Source organism: Stigmatopora nigra, chromosome 3, assembly GCF_051989575.1.
Source record: "Stigmatopora nigra isolate UIUO_SnigA chromosome 3, RoL_Snig_1.1, whole genome shotgun sequence".
Classification (NCBI taxonomy): Eukaryota; Metazoa; Chordata; class Actinopteri; order Syngnathiformes; family Syngnathidae; genus Stigmatopora; species Stigmatopora nigra.
The window spans coordinates 18,253,054-18,276,648 of record NC_135510.1 but is presented as its reverse complement, the minus strand read 5'-3'; the positions used below and the strand labels follow the sequence as shown (position 1 = coordinate 18,276,648).

Here is a 23,595-nt window from a genome sequence, read left to right as displayed (position 1 = left end):
GTCCAATCATCCTATCATGAAATTTTGGAGAATGTGGGAGGAAACCGGAGTACCCAGAGAAAACCCACACTGGCCTAACTAGAATCACGGGGGTGCTGGAGCCTATACCAGCTGATTTTGGGTTAGCGGCGGAAGACAAACAACCAATCACAGTCATACTTAGAGACAATTTAGTGTCCAATCAGCCTATCATGGATTTTTTGGGAATGTAGGAGGAAACTGGAGTACCCAGAGAAAACCCACACTGGCCTAACTAGGATCATGGGGGTGCTGGAGCCTATACCAGCTGATTTAAAGCTAGAGGCAAAGGACAAACAACCAATCACAGTCATACATATGGGCAATTTAGCATCGAGCTAGCCTAGCATGCACGTTTTTTGGAATGTGGGAGGAAACCGGAGTACCCAGGAGAAAACCCACTCAAGCCCAGGGAGAACAGGAAAACTCCACACAGGTGGAACGACCTGGATTTGAACCCAGGACCCCAGAACTGTGAAGCTGAAGCGCTAACTACTTAGCCAATGGGCCGTTGGGAATTAATAAACAAAACATACAATTATAACCCCAAGATATACCAGAATAAATGTGGATATCCACTTTTTATAGTAATATTTTGTAAGCAAAAGAGGGAGGGAAAGTGCTCCATACTTCTAGTTTTCTGTTGGAATCTATTTCCTCATTTTCTGAGCTTATTCTGTCATGCTTTCACGCATCCCATAAAGGATTCTTAAGGGATTCTCCACAGTTCAGGATCCGCAGTCATGCGAGCCCAAGCCGTGACACGACCTCCACCGTGTTTCACAGATAAGACTCATGTGTTTCGGATGGTAGACCCATCCGTCCTTTTTTTGATACTTTAGCCTTTTCATCCTCTTCTTCTTCGGAGGTTAGCCTTGGTCTCATCTGTCCATTCAACTTTTCCTTCAAAAAATATCTTATTTTCTTCTGCAAAATCCAATCCAAACTTTCGGATGTTTCTTTTCCGATAAAAATGGTAAATTGATTCCAAGATGAAAGCTCAGTAATCATTTAAATTTGTTTATGTTATGTTACAAGCGCGTTGCCATGCCAAAAGTCAGATTTTTGTACTATTAAACACATTTTAGTACAATTAAACCACTAGTTATTTGTTACTTTGTTAATAGATGGCGAATTAGCACAAAAAATAATGTTTTTGCAATCCAATATCCTGTTTTTGGTGTTTTTTCAGAAGGTTGGAACATATTAATTAGTTTTTAGTGCATTTCTATGGGAAACATTGATTTGAGTTACGAGTAAATCAACATACGAGCTCAGTCCCGGAACTAATTAAGATCATATCTCAAAGAACCACTGTACATACATATACATAAACATACATTGGAACCAATTAATTCGTTTTTAGTGCATTTCTATGGGAAACATTGATTTGAGTTACGAGTAAATCAACATACGAGCTCAGTCCCGGAACGAATTAAGCTCGTATCTCAAAGTACCACTCTACATTCATATACATAAACATACATTGGAACCAATTAATTAGTTTTTAGTTCATTTCTATGGGAAACATTGATTTGAGTTACGAGTAAATCAACATACGAGCTCAATCCCGGTACGAATTAAGCTCATATCTCGAGGTACCACTCTACATAAATATACATAAACATACATTGGAACCAATTAATTAGTTTTTAGTTCATTTCTATGGGAAACATTGATTTGAGTTACGAGTAAATCGACATACGAGCTCAATCGGGGTACGAATTAAGCTCATATCTCGAGGTACCACTGTACTTATTTTTTTGCAAAATCCAATCCAAACTTTTGGATGAATCTTGCCCGATAAAAATGGAAAATTTACTGTTGATTCCAAGATGAAAGCTCGGTAAACGTACGCGTTTTGATGACCTTCAGCCATTTGCAAACAACAAAATGAGGACCAAAACAAGACACTTCTCGGCAGGATCAAAAGACGGAGAAGACAGCAAAGGTGGACGCTGTTGTTGTGGTGATTTACAGAGTCCATAAACTGGATATGAGGAAGGGGTTGCCAGATTACAGTGTCACACATGAAAGTTAGAGACAATGCAGGCATTGGATTAGAGGAGGGCACCGCCCCATCAAGGAGGACATTAAGGCAAGGACGAGAGGGTTGAGCTATAACTTTGTCCCTCCGTGTGCGTGCGGTGGTCTCGATTTTCACGAGTTTATTAACTCCGCCCTCCCTGTTAAAGTTCAAGGCTGTATGGTTACATTGACATTTTCCATAGAAAATTTTTGAAAAGTCTAACTAGACAGGTCATATTTTTGTATGTGACTTCGAGTCATGGGATTTTCAGAATTTTCTGATCCGGGAGAATATGCTGCCTCCTTGCATAACATACGCTAGAACAACATACGCTAGCATAACATACGCCAGCATAACATACACTAGCATAACATAAGATAGCATAACATGCACTAGTATAACGTGCTAGTATAACATACGCTAGTGTAACATACACTAGCACAACATACGCTAGCATAACATGTGCTAGCATAAAATACGCTAGCATGACATGCGCAATAACATGCACTAGCATAATATGTACTAGCGTAACATACGCTAGCATAACATGTGCTGGCATAACATGTGCTAGCATAACATACACTAAAATAACAAACACTAGCATAACATACGCCAGCGTAACATGTGCTAGCATGACAGACACTAGCATAACATGCGCTAGCAGCACATACGCTAGCATAACATGTACCAGCATAACATACGTCAGCAAAACATACATCAGCATAAAATATGCCAGCATTACGTACACCAGTATAACATACCCTAGCATAACATACCCTAGCATAACATACCCTAGCATAACATACCCTAGTATAACATACATCAGCATAACATACACTAGCATAACGGACACTAGCATATCATACGCTATTTTAACATACTCTAGCATAACATACACTAGCATAACATGCACTAGCATAACATGTACTAGCATAACATACACCAGCATAACATACTCCAGCATAACATACACCAGCATAATATACGCCAGCATAACATATACCATTATAACATATGCGAGCATAACATATGCCAGCATAACATATGTGAGCATAACATACGCCAGCATAACAGATTCTTCTAGAATGTGAGATTAGCATTGCTTGGAGTGTCAAATTTAGTTTTACTGCTTACAAGTTTGGCTAAAATGAAGCAGAGCTAATGCTATCAATCAACAGGTGGACACACTGCCATGTTTTGTATGAGTTAGCAGTCCAGTTGTTTTAGAATCTTCCTCAAACCCAGCCCCTGATCCAAATGCAATGGCATGTCTACTGTTTTGTTCCTTAAAGATCACCAAACCATGACAAAAATGAGAAGAATGTGTGTGTGTGTGTGAGTGCATTTTGTGCCAGTTACTAATCCCCACTAGTCATTAAGCTAATTGGACAGAGTAGAGAAAGCTCAACATTGATTCTCCTTCCCACAAGCATATTGGGAGCTATCAGTGCTGCCTCCAAAACCAGACTAGAAAACCCTGGTGCTTTTAGAAGAGATTACTCACAGTAGAATAAAGCCCATAAAAACCTTACAAGTTTAAAAAAAGAACCATAAAACATCTACTGCCCTGCTACTACTCCTACATTTCATGCTTATAACTTAATGTGTACAAGAACAAAAGCCAAGCACGCCATATTTGTCGCTAAAAAAATGATGGCTTATATGTGCACAAATTAGACTTGACAGCCACAAAACTGCAAGGTGACAAAGATGAAATGCCATAACACAAGACAATGCGGTCAATATTGTCATTTATTTCAAAATAGAGAAAAGATAAACAGATAAAACGCGAAACAAAATTTATTCTGACGTCTATGAATGACTTTCAGGAATAAAAATATTGCTGTAAACGTGAAAAAACACCTGCCATTGCTCATGACATCATCCCAGCCCCTGCATGAGTATATGGAGTCCCTCCAAAGCTCTTTCAGCAATAGACTGCTACACCCTCATTGCAGGAAGGAGCGCTTGCGCAGAAAAAATGGCTGTTAGGACCTACCGTATGCCTGCATGTACATCGATGTGTATGTACATATGTGCTCATATATATTTATATGTATGTATATTTGTGCTTATATATGTATGTGTATGTATATATGTGCTTATATAAATGTGTGTGTAAGTATATATGTGCTTATATATGTGTGTATGTATATATGTGCTTATATATGTATGTGTATGTATATATGTGCTTATATATGTATGTGTATGTATATATATGCTTATATATGTATGTGTATGTATATATGTGCTCATATATATGTATGTGTATGTATATATGTGCTCATATATATCTATATGTATGTATATTTTTGCTTATATATGTATGTGTATGTATATATGTGCTTATATAAATATGTGTGTATGTATATATGTGCTTATATATGTATGTGTATGTATATATGTGCTTATATAAATATGTGTGTATGTATATGTGCTTATATAAATGTGTGTATGTATATATATGCTTATATATGTATGTGTATGTATATATGTGCTTATATATGTGTATGTATATATATACTTATACAGTGATAATTTTACAATTGGCACACTGCGAGTCCCAGGGATTCGCTTGTCTGAAAACTGTGCGTCCCAGGAAACTTGTCACGAGTCCCAACATACTACGGATGCAAATAAAACATAAACAACGATATATAAACATTCAGATTTAATTTATTTATTATATGGTTTAGGGTTAGGGTTTATTTATCATTGTACTAGTCTTTCAGCTCGTAGATCCTCCTCTCTTTGCAGCCAAAAGTCTTTTGAAATGTGCGTATTTTTCCTTGCTTCCCCCGTTTTGCTTCATGATCATCGATCGAATCTTCTGCAGTTCTTTTCTTACTAGTTGTATTTTTAACTGCGAAATAACTATCCAGACTGTTTTGCTTTTTCTGAAACATTTTTTATCTTTCTTACACTACTACGAAACTCTTGCTATCGCTTTCTCTCCTTCGTCTGCTAGTGTCTGCTAGTCTCGTTCACGCGAGAATTATTTCGCAAAGATTATGCGGAATAAATTGGTTTGCTATCGGATATATATGTGTTTTGTTTTTTTTTTTTTGATAAAAATTTCTTTGCGTCCGAAAAAAGCACATTACTTGAAATTGTGCGTCTGGAAGAAAAGCTGTGCGTATCAGACGCAGGACGCAGAGGTAACGAGAACACTGCTTATATATATATGTATGTGTAAGTATATATGTGCTTATATATATGTATGTGTAAGTATATGTGCTTATATATGTATATGTATGTATATGTGTTTATATATATGTGTATGTATATGTATATATGTGCTTATATATATGTAAGTGTATGTTTATATATATATATATATATATTTCAGCAACATGGTTATTTATTTCTATATTTATTCATGTATTTATGTATTAACTGACTTATGACCTATCTATTTATGTCTAAGATGACTATTTCTGTGTCTGTATTCTAACCCTCTTGCTACCAATCCAAAACCCATCACAGATCCGTTTAAACTCTTACAAACTAGACCGGCACGGACACAATTCTCTTATGCTGATGTCACAACCAGAATTTCCCCCCAAAAACTGGGCGGGGCTTAAAAATGTAAAACATTGAGTATGAATTTTACTTACCAACACATTAAAATACATTATTAGTACACTCAATTTAATTTTTGACACGACTACCATTTCATATAAACAACCAGACTACCCTGCGACCAATCAGGACAAATAATAACAGTTCACCTTCAAAGTTAGCTTCTACCTTGCACAAAAAAACCCTGATGTGGGCACTCATTAATCACAACAAGCCTGGCAATCTCAACGGGAAGTCACTGATGAGTGCGCCGTTTGCTACACTCATCCATCCTAGCACGTTAGCGCACAGATGCTAGTCGCCATGTGAGTTTCGCACATAAACACACCCAATTGAGCTAAAAAAAACAAACTCAAAATGGCCGCACATCCCAAAAACAAAAGAATACACACATAAATGCACCGACGGAACACACTACCGCACAACTTTTGCTTTTGTTAAATGAGGAGTCGGGGGAATAGCGTTAGCGAGGCTTTGGGCTACGCACATTCTCCACAGTGTGTGCGTTTTTGGTGGAAATAAACTGGCAAAAAATGAAAACACGGATAAGGCTGAATTACAAGGAGCCAGACAGCGATTATTCGGAATGTTCTGATCCTAAATAGTTGGGTTTTCTCCTGAGAGTGGTAACAGAATGAGGTTTGATTGGTCTCTTTAACGTTGTAGTGGAGAACAGAGACTCCTCTTCAGTTTAGAAAGGAATGTAGTAATTTTTTTGGCCTAAATTGTAACACATACAATTGGCAGAAAAATAACCAGGAAAGTTAAGAAATTTAAATACCAAGCAACCATATTTGGAAGGAATCTAACCAGTAACTTATGACTCATCAAAAAAAGTACTAACCTAACGACAAACCACCCAAAAAATAACCCGAAAAAATATTTTTCAAGTTTTGCACGCATATTTGTGGTCCAAAAGTTCTAACCTAATGACAAACTACCAAATAAATAACCTGAAAAAAATATTTTTCAAGTTTTGCACGCATATTTGTGCTCCAAAAGTTCTAACCTAACGACAAACCACCCAAAAATGGACTGAAAAAAATATTGTACAAGTTTTGCACGCATGTTTGTGGTTATTTTTTTCATTTTTTTCTAACTTTTGAAGTTTCTTTTGAAAAAAAAGTTTACTTACACTTTATGATTACAGTTTTGTTCATATGTTCAATAAAATAACAAAAAAATACATTATTTTTTAAAATATGATTTCACTATGAAATGGTGAACATGTAAAAAAAATGAAAATGGCTGCCCCAACAAAGTAATGTTGTATGTCGAAAAAAAATTGGTTTGCTTGAGGGACCGCCCACTTTCCGCAATTCTGGTTCTGACATCACAACCAGAATTGATGTTTGATTCTGATTGTGACTTCACAACCAGAATTGATGATCGATTCTGATTGTGACTTCACAACCAGAATTGATGATCAATTCTGGTTGTGACATCACAACCAAAATTGATGATCAATTCTAGTGCTGCGCTAGCTAACGTTACAGCCAAAACAGGTAAAACGAGATCGATTTGCCAAAAAATGTTCCTTTAAATAATCCCGTACAAAAAATATGATTCAGCGTAAACCATTTGAAATGATCAAAAATACATAAAATACGGGAATAAACCCTCTGAGGAAGGCCTTTTGTCTTTGACAAAATCCATGAGTAGGCCCAAAAGTGAGTGCAAATGTGAAGCAACAAGACCGCGTCTATATTTATCCCTGACCCCGCCGGCTTGCCACTGTAGTGCAACGTCAGCTCAGTTTAGCACTGTTAGCGCAAATGTCCCATCCCATCATACATGGCGCCGTACGTCCCCGTCATTCCGTCCCGGGACTTTTTCAACCTGGCTCCTGATGACAGCGGGTCACCAAACAGGTTGCGTCACCGTTTAAAAGACGGTGGCCCACATCGCCCCTGGAAGTAGAACTAAAAACGGAATAATAATGGCGAGCCGGGAGAAATAGGTTATTCCCCCTACCCCGTGTTCGCTTGACAGCATCCTCCTGACGCAATCTGCAGGTGCCGTCTCGAAAGAGGACGACTTTAGGAACGGGGAGGATAAAATAAAATAGAGAAATAGCAAGCTTCAGAGACTTCAGAAGAGGCTCGACACAATGTTTCCAACGTTTCCCAGCGGGAAGGAAGAAAAAGCATTTTATCTGCCTCGGGGTCTTGATGTGACTGATGGAAGTCGAGTCCATTGCAGACAAGAGATGGCTAATGTTAGCTTTTTTGGGAAAGTTTGACAAATTGTAGTGGAATACATTTCTGGGGGAAAAACAAGAGGCTTTTAGTGTTTCTATGAAGAAACTTGATTTATTACGTTTTGTAACGTAATACATTGTGATGTCACAATTAGAATTCTGGTTGTGATGTCACAACGCGCAGAATTCTGGTTGTGGTGTCACAACCTGCAGAATTCTGGTTGTGATGTCACAACCAGCCTGGTTATGACATCACAACCAGCAGAATTCTGGATGTGATGTCACAACCAGAATGCTGGTCGTAATTTCACAACCAGAATCCGGGTCGTGATGTCACAACCAGAATCCGGGTTGTGATTGTCACCACCAGAATTCGGGTTGTGATTGTCAGAACCAGAATTCAGGTTGTGATTTTCACAACCAGAATTCAGGTTGTGATTTTCACAACCAGAATTTAGATTGTGATGTCACAATCAGAATTCAGGTTTGGATTGTCAAAACCAGAATTCGGGTTGTGATTTTCACAAACAGAATTCAGATAGTGATGTCACAATCAGAATTCTGGTCGTGATGTGACAACCACAATCCGAGTCGTGATGTCACAACCAGAATTTGGGTTGTGATTGTCACAACCAGATTTCGGGTTGTGATTTTCACAACCAGAATTCAGATTGTGATTGTCACAACCAGCTGAATTCTGGTTGTAATGTCACAAGCAGAATTCCGGTTGTGATGTCACAACCAGAATTCTGGTTATGATGTCACAACCAGAATTCTGGTTATGATGTCACAACCAGAATTGCGCAAAGTGGGCGTTCCCTCAAGCAAACCAAATTTGTTTTCTGGAGTTCAGGGGTGATTCAAGGACAGACCATTTCTCATTTTAGTGTACCACCCCATCCTGTTTTGTCCAGAAACAAATGTGCGACTAGATAAGAGTTAAATTTAAAGCAGGCCAAAGGTTGGCTCCGGGGGGCCTTTTTTTGTTTGCCACCACTATCTTACATTCTCCTCAAGAGAAGAAAAAAAACCAAATCAATGGGCACTTTACCCCCCGAAATGTACTTAAGCCACTGACCTGAAGCATTCTTCAGTTTGCCGTTGGAGTCCACTGTGGTGTACATAACGTATGGCCCCGGCTGGTTCACCCCTAATGGCTGCCGCCGGCGGGGGAAAAAAAAGACCACCATCAGAGAGTTTTTTTGTGTTGGTGACTAAGCTAAGTAACACATAAGAAAACGAGGAGGTGTGTGAGGAGGAATAGGGGGAAAATATAAGAGGGGATGTGATAAATAGTGGCGGCCATCAGCAAAAACAGCCGGCAGGGGTTCGTCTCAGACTTTGACGGCAGAAAATAGGTGGCAAGTTGGGCTAGTGGAAAGCTAGCTTGAGGCTAACGTGAAAAGGCAGTGCTTGGATTAAAAATATGTGAAGTCCTATACAGTGGTACCTTGATATATGATCTTAATTTCTTCCAGGACTGAGCTCGTATGTCGATTTACTATATGATGGAAGATGTAAACTAAGATGGCATCTGCATATTTAACAGTATTTTTCAGTTCAGGTGTTTGTGTTTTTTTTTTTTTAATATCCGACAGTGGTGGTTTTTCGTTTTCTGTTTTTTCCATATATAAGGCGCACTGTATTATAAGGCGCACTGTCTATTTTGGAGAAAATTTAAGACTTTTAAGTGCGTCTTATAGTCCTGAAAATACGGTACATCTATGTGTATGCATAGTGGTACCTTGAGATATGAGCTTAATGAGGTCCAGGCCTGAGCTCGTATGTCGATTTATTTGTAACTCAAATGAATGTTTCTCATAGGAATGAATTAAAAACTAATTAATTGGTTGCAACTGTCTGAAAAAACACCCAAAACTCGATATTGGATTGTAAAAATATTTTTATTTGGTGTAATTTGCCATCTATTAAGAAAGTAAGAAATAACGAGTGGTTTAATTGTACTAAAATGTGTTTATTGGTACTAAAATTAGACTTTCTTTTTGCATGGCAACACGCTGGTAACATAACAAACAAATTTAAATGAACTTGGATGACTCAAAAATATGTTTAATCTAATCTTACACTAAACTTAATTCTAATTTTGTTTCCAATTCGGATTAATTTGTATTGAGTTATTTTATATGGGAAAAATTTATTTCGGATACGAGTGAATTGACATAAGAGCTAGGTCTCAGAACGCGTGATGCTCATATCTCAAGGTATTACTGTGCTACTAAAAGTATGTGATCATGTGGCTTACCTTGATGTTTCCTGGACAGGAGCTGCCGCATAAGCCGCTGAGAACTGCAGAAGACAAGACAGCAAAGTAGTACATTAATATATATTTAAAATAAAAATAGATTTTTAAAGAAATATATGATTGCCTGGACCTCTTCCTCACCATGTTTGGACCCTCAACCAAAAAGGACTAGCTGAGTATTCAAAATAACACTGAAGAAAGTTTCCATGTACAGTAATCCCTCGATTATCACAATTAATAAATGACAAACCGTAAAGTAGAGTCACATTTAGTATATTTAAAAATTATTTATTTATTCTATTTTATTTTGTTTAGTAATTTTTTTTATGATTAATTTTTTAGTTATTTTTTAAAATTATTTTTAACAAGCAGAGAAAAGGGGAGTGGCTTCTGCTTACGAATTTCAACATGGTCCCCCCCCCTTTTTATGAACTTATAAAGAAATTAAAATAAAAAAATATATAATAAAAAATTGAAAAAATAATAAAAAATACAAAAAATAACAATAAAAAATACAAAAAATAGTATAAAATACAAAAAATAAGAATAAAAAATAAAAAAAATAATAATACAATAGACAAATAATAATACTAAAAAATACAAAAAATAATAAAAATAAATACAAAAAATAAACATTAATACAAAAAAAATAAAAATAAATAAAATTACATAAATAAATATATATGATATATAAATAAAAATAAAAAAGCCCCCAAAAAATGAAGTGTAGTGCAACCGCGAAAGTTGAAGCCGCGATATTCGAGGGATTACTGTACTTGCATATATAATGAAACAATGTCAATAAAAAGACGACACAAATAGAAAAAAAACCTTCCTGAAAATAATCTGTACTGTGTTACATCTGCAAAGATGTTATGTGCAATTTGTACACTGCAAAAAAAAAATGGTGATGACTTGCTAATCAGTCATTAGAGTGGAGATGACTTTATTAACATACTGATGAGGGCTCATGTCGAGGTCGCCTTGATTGACTCGCTACATTTCAGTTAAATAACGCCGCCATCATAACACCCTTCAAGTTTCAACTTTGGAAAACTCTGTCCTTAAAAGATGCTAAAAAAACACCTCAAACGCTGACATATTTTAAATAAAAGCTCTCGATTACCACCTTATTGGTGCTAAAGACAAAACGGGTAGATTCAATCTATTAAAAAATATCACACTGCGCCGCTAGCGTCAATAAAAAGGAGCAAATGATGAAATGTTGGCCTACTAAGCGTTAGCTTGTAAACAGTACGATGCAATTAAAAGGCTAATTATCAAGTACCTGCCATTTTTGGGGGCGCTTTGGGGTATTTTCATCCCAAAAAATATGCCTGTTTCACCCAAAAAAGGAAGTTATTGCTAAAACTGCATTTTTTTTTGATAAAGTAGGGATTTTAAATAAGTTGTGTGCTTATGTGATGTTACTGAAGAACGCTTCAAAATGTGGCATTATTGATTTTATTTACAGTGTATAGCACAGGTGTCAAAGTCGCGGCCCGGGGGCCAAATCTGGACCGTCACATCATTTTGTGTGGGTCGGCAAAGTAAATGATGAGTGCTGACTTTCTGTTTTAGGATCAAAATAAAAGGAAGAGGATAGATGTATATTAAATTTCATGATTTTTTGTCCCTTTTAAATCAATAATTGTCATTTTTTAATCAATTTTTCTGGGTTTTTAGTTCAAAAATCATTTTGTAGAATCTAAAAATATATTTAAATTTCATGATTCTTTGGTCCCTTTGAAATAAAAAATTGTCATTTTTTAATCCATTTTTTCTGTGTTTTTAGTTCAAAAATCATTTTGTAGAATCTAAAAATATATTTTTAAAACAGCTAAAATAAACATTGTTTTAGATCTATAAAAAACTGAATATTCAGGGTTTTTAATCCAGTTCTTTTAACTCAATAATTGTCATTTTTAATTAATTTTTTTCTGTGTTTTTAGTTCAAAAATCCTTTTGTAAAATCTGAAAAATATATTTTAAAAAGCTAAAATAAACATTGTTTTAGATCTATAAAAAATGAATATTCTGGGATTTTAATCCAGTTATTTTAATACATTTAGAAAAAAAATAAAAAATCTAAATATTATAACTAAAATGGTCCAGCCCAAGTGTAAAATTAAAATTAAGTTTAGTGTAAGGTTAGATTAAATTTATTTTTGAGTGTGTCTGCATTGTAATCCAAGTTCATTTAAATTTGTTTATGTTATGTTACGAGCGCGTTGCCATGCAAAAAACCTGTCTAATTTTAGTACTAATAAACACATTTTAGTACTATTAAATTACTAGTTATCTGTTACTTTGTTAATAGATGGCAAATTAGAACAAATAAAAATGTTTTTCCAATCCAATATCTAATTTTTGGTGTTTTTTCAGAGAGTTTTAACAGATTAATTAGTTTTTAGTCCATTTCTATGGGAAACATTCTTTTGACTTACGAGTAAATCAACATACGAGCTCAGTCCCGGAACGCATTAAGCTCATATCTCAAAGTACCACTGTACTATTATTCTTTCCACCGAATGCTAATACTAGCAATGCCACTCCTTAACTTTCCCAAGTCATTAAGCAGTAAATGAAAGCTTGCCATATTAACTGATAAAAAGGGAATAATTGGAATAAAACTGCAATTTCAAGTCATTTTGTCCATTTGGGCGTCTCCTCGAATGCGCCACAGTTAGCTTTGATGTCTTTAAAGCCGCAGAATTCTTTTGTTGTCCTTTTTTTCTGTCTAGAATGCCTTCAAACACCCCCCACCCAATTATTTGAACGTACCTAAGACAAAGCATGTTTTGTACTTTTTCCCATCCTTTGATAAAAGCCCTGCTCTTGTTTTGCCTCATAAATGGTTTATAAGTATACTGATAATGCATACAATTATAGGTATGTAAATATGAACATAGCAAAGTAAAGTTATCTTGAGTTAAGTTAAATTTTGTTGCACGTTTTTATCTGTTTTGACTTTAAAAATGTGACAGATGGGCGGGGTCAGCATAAGATACGATACATATAAAAAAGTGCATCCGTTAACAGTACATATGAAACATAAACAGAAAAAAGGGACTAAAGTATTATCATACTCATCATTAAAGTAAAAAGTATAAAGTAAAAAGTCAATTAAAAAGGAAAATGTATTAATAAATATTAAAATGTAATTTAAAAAAAGATAGAGGGGCTGTAAAACAAAAAATAAATAAGAGTGGACACAGCTACTGCCACTGGCTTCCGCGTGACGGCGCCATCTTGGGGTAAAAAACAAAAACTAAATAAATAAATAAAAATATTATTTGAACAAAATCAACGGGCCGAATTAAAACGCATTGTGGGCCGTATGTGGCCAGCGGGCCGTAGTTTTCCCACCCATGCGTAAGGGTGTTATAGTGTTTTGTCTTTTGTCACAAATTAGAACAAATAAAAATGTTTTTTCTAAGGGTTGGAACAAATTAGTTTGTTTTTAGTTCATTTCTATGGGAAACATTGGTTTGAGTTATCGAGCATGTCAAGTCAAATTTATGCGCATATAAGCCGTACTCTTGATTCAGTAATTTTTTTGAGTGACAAATACGGCTTATATGCGAGAAAATGGGGTAAATAAAACCAGTTTTAAAAAAATGATGCTAGAAAAGCCATGAAATGAAAGAAATCCCGGAACTTTTTGAGTTAAGACTGTTTTTATGCAGTTGTTTTGGTTAGCAAGGACGTTCCAATGCGCTTCTGTTCTCTCCGAGTGTTTATGCTTATGTAATATCCAAAAACTAAAATTAGCTCTTGGTCAAAAAAGCGAGCTAACGGAAATCTGCATCACTCTGTGTGCGTGTGTTTTTTATTTATTTATTTATTTTTTTCTTTAACCTGACTAAGCTTGGCTTTTATGCAGCCGGTCCTCACCTGGCTGGCGTTGTCAGGTCATGTGACGTGACATGTGACCACACACAACTAATGTGAGGAGGCGCCAGTGGCTACGAGCGTGCACGCTAAAACGCACTTTTTATGCGTACACGATGGCAACAATGTAGCGGCAGCTGAGCTCACGGATGACAGTTCATGCTGATGCGGCCCATGATGAACTAGTTTAGTCCGGTTAAGATGACAATGCTTTAGGCCAGTGTTTCCCCAACTGTTTTGGAACAGTCGCACGCTTCTTGCATTACAGATATTTCAAGTGAAATTCTTATTTCAAATGTGGACTAGACATGATAAACAAAAAAGCGCAAAGTAGGGTCACCCCTATTTAAAAAAATAAATTAAAAAAATAAAAATATATATATTTATGTAATTTATATGTATGTTATGAATGTATGTTATGAAATGTATATGTATGTTATGTACGTATGTTATGTATGTATCTAATGTATATGTATATGTATGTATGTAATGTATATGTATATGTATGTATGTAATGTATATGTATGTATGTAATGTATATGTATATGTATGTATGTAATGTATATGTATATGTATGTATGTAATGTATATGTATATGTATGTATGTAATGTATATGTATATGTATGTTATGTATGTATGAAATGTATATGATGTATTTTATGTTATGTATGTAATGTATATGTACGTTGTATATATATATATATATATATATATATATATATATATATATATATATATATATATATATATATATATATATATATATATATATATATATATATATATATATATATATATATATATATATATATATATATATATATATATATATATATATATATATATATATATATATATATATATATATATATATATATATATATATATATATATATATATATATATATATATATATATATATATATATATATATATATATATATATATATATATATATATATATATATATATATATATATATATATATATATATATATATATATATATATATATATATATATATATATATATATATCATTTTAATTTTCAAGTGGAAATGTTTGGTGTACTTTTGGACCAATTTATATGTAATATTTAGTTTTTTCAATAAATGGATTAAAAGAACTGGTTTAAAAACCCTGAATATTCAGTTTTTTATAGATTTAAAACAATGTTTATTTTACCTTTTTTTAAATATATTTTTAGATTTTACAAAATGTTTTTTCAACTAAAAACATAGAAAAAAATAATTAAAAAATTACAATTATTGATTTAAAAGGGGGAAAATCAGGAAATGTAATATACATCTATACTCTTCATTTTAATTTGATCCTAAAACAAAAAGTCAGCACCCATCATTTACTTTCCCGGGCCACACAAAATGATGCACCGGGCCAGATTTGGCCCGCGGGCCACCACTTTGACACCTGTGCTATAGTCCATTCTAGCCTAACACTTGTACAATTTCGTATCAAAAACCTCCCTAAACGTATGCAATTTAAATACTTTGCTTTTAATATCCACCATTTTTCCAATCCCTAATTTGACTGGACACCCTTTAAAGAAATTTCCGTTTCCCCAAAGCACAAATCCTCCAAAAAGTAAGACTGTCCTACTCTGCCTCCATTAGACAAACGTCAAGGGACGGCGGCGTCCTGTCCATTCAAACTATAAGTAAGACAAAACGATGCACTTTAGTAGGACGACTGCGTGGGATCGTTAAAAAGACAGACCAGACCGAGTGTGTGTTTGAGAGAAAAAAGCTTGTCCCCCATCTGTCATATAGTTTTCAATTTAAAACTCGGCTTCTCACTGCGGTCCAACGCTGATGGGGTAATGAGCAAAAATGAATAGATTAAATTTGCCCCTTGATATGAAAATGGAAAGAAAAAAAAATCCAATGAGTGAAGTCAATTTCAAAATAAAATGACATCTGTTCGAGCTTTTTACTGCAGTATCATAATTTTTTTATGCCGGAAAAGACTTGATACGGTACTAAATTCAGGGGGAGGACAAACAAGATGGGTCTCGTGATTGACAGGGAGGGGTGAAATGAAGATGCTCAAAGTTAAAGGAAATACTTAACAAGCAGCCGTGAGAGGTTGATTAGTATATCAGCGAGTTTTGAAATTTCCTTGGTTGCAGTAGCAAGACAGACACAGAAGACATTGTAGATCTAGATAAAAATAAACTGGAGCCAGATATCAAGTCCAAAAGGTGGACAGGGTGGACATATATAAGGCGCACTGGATTATAAGGCGCACTGTCTATTTTGGAGAACATTTAAGACTTTTAAGTGTGCCTTATAGTCGTGAAAATATGGTAATTGCTATTGACTTCCAGGTATGAAGCACTCACTACTTTACAGTCACCTCTAGAGCCAGCCATTTTGGATTTTTTTGTATAAAATCTTGCAGTGGGGGAGGAGCTATATGATGGAAGATGTTGTAAACTAAGATGGCATCTGCATATTTAACAGTATTGTTTCACTTCAGGTGTTTGTGTTTTTTTAATATCCGACAGTGGTGGTTTTTCGTTTTTGGTTTTCTGTTTTTTCCAAATATAAGGCGCACTGTATTATAAGGCGCACTGTCTATTTTGGAGAAAATTGAAGACTTTTAAGTGCGCCTTATAGTGGTGAAAATACGGTAATTGCTATTGACTTCCAGGTATGAAGCACTCACTCACTACTTTACAGTCACCTCTAGAGCCAGCCATTGTTGATGTTTTGGATTTTTTAAGTATAAAATCTTGCAGTGGGGGAGGAGCTATATGATGGAAGATTTTGTAAACTAAGACGGCATCTGCATATTTAACAGTATTGTCCCCATTCAGGCATTTGTGTTTTTTTAATATCCGACAGTGGTGTTTTTTTGTTTTTGGTTTTCAGTTTTTTTCCATATATAAGGCGTACTGGATTATAAGGCGCACTGCCTATTTTGGAGAAAATTGAAGACTTTTAAGTGCGCCTTATAGTCGTGAAAATACGGTATGTACATCTATGTGTATGTATAGTTGTACCTCGAGATATGAGCTTAATGATGTCCTGGACTGAGCTCGTATGTCGATTTACTTAACTCAAATGAATGTTTCTCATAGGAATGAACTAAAATCTAATTAATTTGTTCCAATCATCTGAAAAAACACCAAAAAGAGGATGTTGGATTAGAAAAATATTTGCATATTTAACAGTATTGTTTCAGTTCACGCGTTTTTTGTGTTTTTTTAATATCCGACAGTGGTGGTTTTTCATTTTTGGTTTTCAGTTTTTTTCCATATATAAGGTGCACTGGATTATAAGGCGCACTGTCTAATTTTGGAGAAAATTTAAGACTTTTAAGTGCGCCTTATAGTCCTGAAAATACGGTAGTCCAAATGCCTGTCACAGTGGCTAGCAAAAAAAAGGGCACAGGGTGAATGACACCCCTCCTTGTAAGCCATGTTCTTAAATCTACTGTATCATTATTGTATCAGTTTTCTGTCTGTCAACGTCACCACACTTTGCCCCACATTCCAGTCCTCCTCTTGATGGACTGACAGGAGCACGAGGACGAAGAACGGGAGACACTTGAAGACAACGGAAGGAGGTGATTGCCGGAGGCGGAGTGAGTGAGTAAGTGAGCGAGGGTGAGAAACCGAGTGAGAAGGCACGCAGATGTTCCTCAATGTGGCTAATCTGCATGCTAATAAGTAAGCAGAAAACTAATCAAATGCTACAGTTCTGCTTGTCACACGCTTTCTAGATTTTGCAAGTACATGTATAGTTTTTTTTTTTATGGGTGTAGTTTAAAGATTTTTTGTGGGTAATGAGGAAGTGCCATCTGTCCAGGCGGACTCCATTTTGTTTTTAAATTGGAGCAGTACTTGGATTTGGAGATGATGTGATAAATGTTTTGATATTTTTTTGGTGGTGAAAGTGCAGGTTGGATAAAAATAGTGGTGTGTTAAAGGGAAGGCCCGGGGGCTAGATTTGGACCGATGTATTATTTTGTGTGGTCCGGGGAAGTAAATGAAGAGAGGTGGCTTTTTGTTTTAGGATGAAATTAAAATGAAGAGTATAGATGTATATTATATTTCCTGATTTTCCACCTTTTTAATTGATAATTGTCATTTTTTAATCCATTTTTGTCTTTGTTTTTAGTTCAAAAATAATTTTGTAAAATCTAAAAATATATGGAGAAAATGCTAAAATCAGAATTGTTTTAAATCTATAAAAATGGAATATACAGGGCTTTTAATTCATTCATAAAAATAATCTATTTATTATTCTACATTTATTAATCAATTTTTTCATTTTTTGTTCAAAACTCAATTAGTAAAATGAAAAAATATATGAAAAAAAGCTAAAATTAAAATTGTTTTAGATCTATAAAAACGGAATATACAGGGTTTTTAATCCATTTATAAAAAAATCTAAATATTATTGTCATTTTTAATCATTTTTTCTGTTTTTAGTTCAAAAAATCTTTTGTAAAATCTCAAAAATATATAATAAAAAATCTAAAATAAACATTGTTTTAGATCTATGAAAAACTGAATATTCAGGTCTTTTAATCCAGTTCTTTTAATCAATTTATTTAAAAAAAATCTAAATATAATATCTAAAAGTATAATATGTGTACACATATTCCCGTCACACATCCGCCTTTTCACTATATACACATAGTCCATATATTTTTTGATAATTAAAAGCAGAATAAAGTAGCGAATTTACACTAATCGAGGGATTACTGTATAAATACATACCGTGTCAGCAAGCAATGTACCCAGACCGTCAAATTATCAGCTCCATCAACCCAATCTTGAATTTAGTGCGTAATGATTGGTCACCCTGTCCACTTTGAAGACAATTTTAGACTTTTAAATACGCCCTATGTGAGTAAATATGTAAATATATACATTTGTATGGTCTTTATTGCTCAAAAAAACTGGAATTGCAATCATTAAAAAGGGAATCAATTGGCCAAGGTTGCCAGGTATGTGATGGGTAAGCATATAAATCTGTTTTTAACTTTGTGTCTGTCAAATCTACGTTTTGTCGAGATGAAAACCAGCGGAATCATGTTCTAAAAATATTCACGTACAAAACGTAGCCTGACAGGACGATGTTCCCTTATCATTTAACGCAGTCCTTCTCAGTACGCCGAGCCATTATTAAAATGGCAGCGGAGTCATCCATCTCCGTTGGTTCGGCTGTCTGAGGCCGTCGCCGCCACCGTGTCCTTTAGCGGGTAACCGTCACGCCGTCCTCAATGGCGTCATATCCAAGTAGTTGAACTTCGTTGAGGCCATTGAGAGACGTCTTTTGAAAGATAATCTAGTCGTCGAAAGGTGATTTGATTGCTTCCAATATTCGGAAGGTAACGAAAAGGCCGGGGCAAGAACCCGTGATTAAAAAAGACGTTTGGCGGATTGGCATTTTAGGAATTGTAGATTATTCGGGGTGTTTGAAAGCTACGGGTAGAGTTCAGTGTTATTTACGGATATGAAATTTGAAGCAGAGGTTATAAGAGATGCTTAAATATCGGAATTTGCCACCAAAAAGTGATTCTGAAAACAACAACAGGTTTTAAGGATAAACATGTTATGTGGGTTTTATGCGGGTGATATCATTTTTTATCAAAATATACTGAACAAATGGTTGATTTTGTTTTTGTTTAGTTTTTAGTTCATTCCTATGGAAAAATTCATTTGAGTTACGAGTAAATCGACATACGAGCTCAGTCCTGGACCTCATTAAGCTCATATCTCGAGGTACAACTATACATACATATACCTATACATAGACATAGATGTAAATACCGTATTTTCACGACTATAAGGCACACTTAAAAGTCTTAAATTTTCTCCAAAATAGACAGTGCGCCTTATAATACAGTGCGCCTTATATATGGAGGAAAAAAAACAGAAAACCAAAAACGAAAAACCACCAATGTCGGATATGAAAAAACACAAACGCCTGAATTGAAACAATACTGTTAAATATGCAGATGCCAAATCTTCCATCATATAGCTCCTCCCCCACTGCAAGATTTTATACAAAAAAATCCAAAATGGCTGGCTCTAGAGGTGACTGTAAAGTAGTGAGTGATTCATACCTGGAAGTCAATAGCAATTACCCTATTTTCACCACTATAAGGCACACTTAAGTTTTAAATTTTCTCCAAAATAGACAGTGCGCCTTATAATCCAGTGTGCCTTATAGATGGAGGAAAAAAAAACAAAAAACAAAAAGGAAAAACCAGCACTGTCGGATATTAAAAAAACACAAACACCTGAATTGAAACAATACTGTTAAATATGCAGATGCCAAATCTTCCATCATATAGCTTCTCCCCCACTGCAAGATTTTATACAAAAAAAAATCCAAACCATCAACAATGGCTGGCTCTAGAGGTGACTGTGAAGTAGTGAGTGCTTCATACCTGGAAGTCAATAGCAATTGCCGTATTTTCACCACTATAAGGCGCACTTAAAAGTCTTAAATGTTGTCCAAAATAGACAGTGCGCCTTATAATCCAGTGTGCCTTATATATGGAGGAAAAAAACAGAAAACCAAAAACGAAAAACCACCACTGTCGGATATTAAAAAAAAACAAACGCCTGAACTGAAACAATACTGTTAAATATGCAGATGCCATCTTAGTTTACAAAATCTTCCATCATATAGTTCCGCCCCCACTGCAAGATTTCATACAAAAAATATCCAAAATATCAACAGTGGCTGGCTCTAGAGGTGACTGTGTAGTGAGCGAGTGCTTCATACCTGGAAGTCAATAGCAATTGCCGTATTTTCACCACTATAAGGCGCACTTAAAAGTCTTAAATGTTGTCCAAAATAGACAGTGCGCCTTATAATACAGTGCGCCTTATCTATGGAAAAACGTCATTCACTGAGGGTGCGCCTTATAATGCAGTGCGCCTTATAGTCGTGAAAATATGGTATAAAGTTTTCAGCCTTGACCTGACAATGTGTATGAGTTCTTATGGGCAGAAAATGGGCAACTAGCACACACCCACATATACATATACACACATATACACAAACATAACCACACATTCCTCCCAAAAGACAAGTGAACAACTGTTCAGCAAGTGTGCCGCAGAACAAAAAAGGAGGAACGATGCTCTTTTCCGACTAATGAGCAACGCGGAGTGACAGATTACAACGAGTAAGGTTCTTCCTCCCCCCACAAAAACCACAAATCTGCCTTCCTTCCTGTTTATCGCTTCCCTCTCGTTGCCAGGTAGTGAAAATATTATTTAAAAAGATGCTACAAAAGGATGAAAAGACTAAAAAATAGGCTAAAAACTGAATTATTTCCATCGGTGGATGCAAAGTTCAAAAATATCGTCATGTGATTAATTTATATGATGTTTATCGAGGTTTTTGGAAGAAAAAAGGGGGATAAATACAACAAAAATGTGAGGGTTTTGTGTTTATGTGACTTTTAATGAGGAAAAACTCTGTTATCAAATCGGTGAAGTTTTTTGATTTGATATGTGATAATATTTGTAAGCTTCAGGAAGATCGTTTAAAAAATGGCAGACTTTTTAAAAAAAAAAATTATCAGCTCCAAAGCGGATAATGTCATCTGACATAAATAGATCGGAAAGATTGTTTGTTTGAGATAGGGATCATCTCAAAAAATGTATTTATGTCATGCTTCACTTTGGACACATTTTAAAGGTGAAAGGAATTGCAAAAAAAAAAATGGAAATAATAATAATTATTATATTATTAGAGTTGTCTATAAAATGTTGAAGGGGAAAAACTTGTGCCAATTTGGAATAAGAATGTCAAATAAGAGCGTAAATTGATATTATATGAGTTTTCCCACTTATTCATGTTGATTACTTATATATGTTGACTACTACTTATTTATGTTGAATACTTATTTATTGCTTATTTTTTGATGACTTATTTATTATTATTTTGTAGATTATTGATCCGTTTGTTTGTTGTTGTTATTTGTGCACTTTGTGATGAAGTTTTAAATCTCATTATACTTTTATTTTTACTTTACTTGTATATACTCGTATAATTTTACTTTATAGTCTTTAACAAAAGATATGTTAAGACCAACCGTATGTATACATATACATATACATATACATATACATATACATATACATAGACATATACATATACAAATACCTATACCTATACCTATACATATACTTCAACAACACATTTATTTATTAACTTATTTATTTTCTATTTATTTATGTCTAGGTTGTCTTTTGCTGTGTCTGTATTCTCACCCTCTTGCTACTGTGACAATGACATTTCCCAAATAAAATTACCTAATCTAATACTTCTATAATGACAATAAAATAATTCACTTCAATGGCTGAAATTGCCTCTCATTAACATTTAAATATCCCACCAAGAATAATGACAACATGAGAGCATATTTGGCTGCTGTTGACATTTCCAAAAAAGCTTGAACCAATAAATGTGAATTGAAAGCAAGCGGAATCGAACCTAAAGCGGCCCCCCAACGCACCCCGGAGCGTAGCCCCTTCCTCGGCTTACACGAGGGAGGGAAGAGGACTGGAGCGTTAAGGAGCTCCGGGGCTGGAAATGGAAATTACAGACGCTAGATAATAGTCAACGCCATCTGCTCGCCACAGCAAGGGTGGGGGTCGGGTGAGGGGGGATACATAGTCTCAACACATCTCATTTTCTTTACCACACTATCCCCACTATGGTCACGGAGGGTGCTGGAGCCCATCCCAACAACCTCCAGACCAGAGGGCAGTGGATACCCTGAATCGTTGGCCGGCCAATCGCAGGGCACAAGGAGACAAAGGACAACCAATCATAGTTAGGGGCAATTAAGAGCAGGGGTGTCAAACATTCGGGCCGCGGGCCGGATCCGGCCCGTCTGGTGGTTTGGTACGGCCCGAGAAGAAAGCTGCATTGTATAAAAAAATATGTTTTTTTTTAAATTTGTAGTTCTTGTATTATCCGCTAGGGGCGCAGTGTTTTAGTACGTGCAGACAACATGAATTGACATTTATTTATGTTCTTATGTTATTCTCTTGCTCATAATATATTGTTCATAATGTAAAAGGGAAATTCTCCACACAGGTGGACATGACCTGGATTTGACCCAGGACCTCTAAGATGCGAGGCGGATACACGAACCACTCAATCCACCAGTTAACTTACTGTATTTAATCAAATGGGGAGTAAAATAATAAATAAAAAAATAAAAATGAAATGATGAAAAATATTTAAATAGGAGTGTGAAGTTATTTACTAAGACTTTTAGAGGACGAATGAATTTTTTGGAGAGGAGGCGACTTACCCATGACTTTCACAAAGTAGGCGTCGGCTTCAAAATTGTTCTTCAAGGCGTGGATGAGCAGCTCTCGTTTGCCTTCCACATGGTTCACCACTAGCATGTCCAGTATGCCCTGTACAGTAAAAAATCCATTGGATGTTTGAATCTGGCAACCCAATGATGCAACACTCAAAAAAATTAAAACAAATAAAAAAATCGAATTTTTACATTGTAACTGGTAGTTTTAAGAGCAATATTTTCTTCTAAATGGCTGCCAGGCCTCCCTGTCAGAATGAATTGGACATCTACCAACGT

At 35.2% G+C, this 23,595-nt stretch overlaps 1 protein-coding gene across 1 annotated transcript in view; it reads right to left on the bottom strand.

Annotated features, from left to right (window-relative positions):
• The window catches only part of itfg1 (integrin alpha FG-GAP repeat containing 1), a 98,027-nt gene that overhangs the window by 10,593 nt on the left and 63,839 nt on the right, over positions 1–23,595 (bottom strand). The window contains exons 12-14 of the mRNA XM_077714186.1: positions 23,305–23,413; positions 10,093–10,136; positions 8,908–8,986 (exon numbers count right to left, since the gene is read on the bottom strand). Of these exons, the coding sequence (XP_077570312.1) occupies positions 8,908–8,986; positions 10,093–10,136; positions 23,305–23,413 (232 nt within the window). The remainder of the gene's footprint in view (positions 1–8,907; positions 8,987–10,092; positions 10,137–23,304; positions 23,414–23,595) is intronic.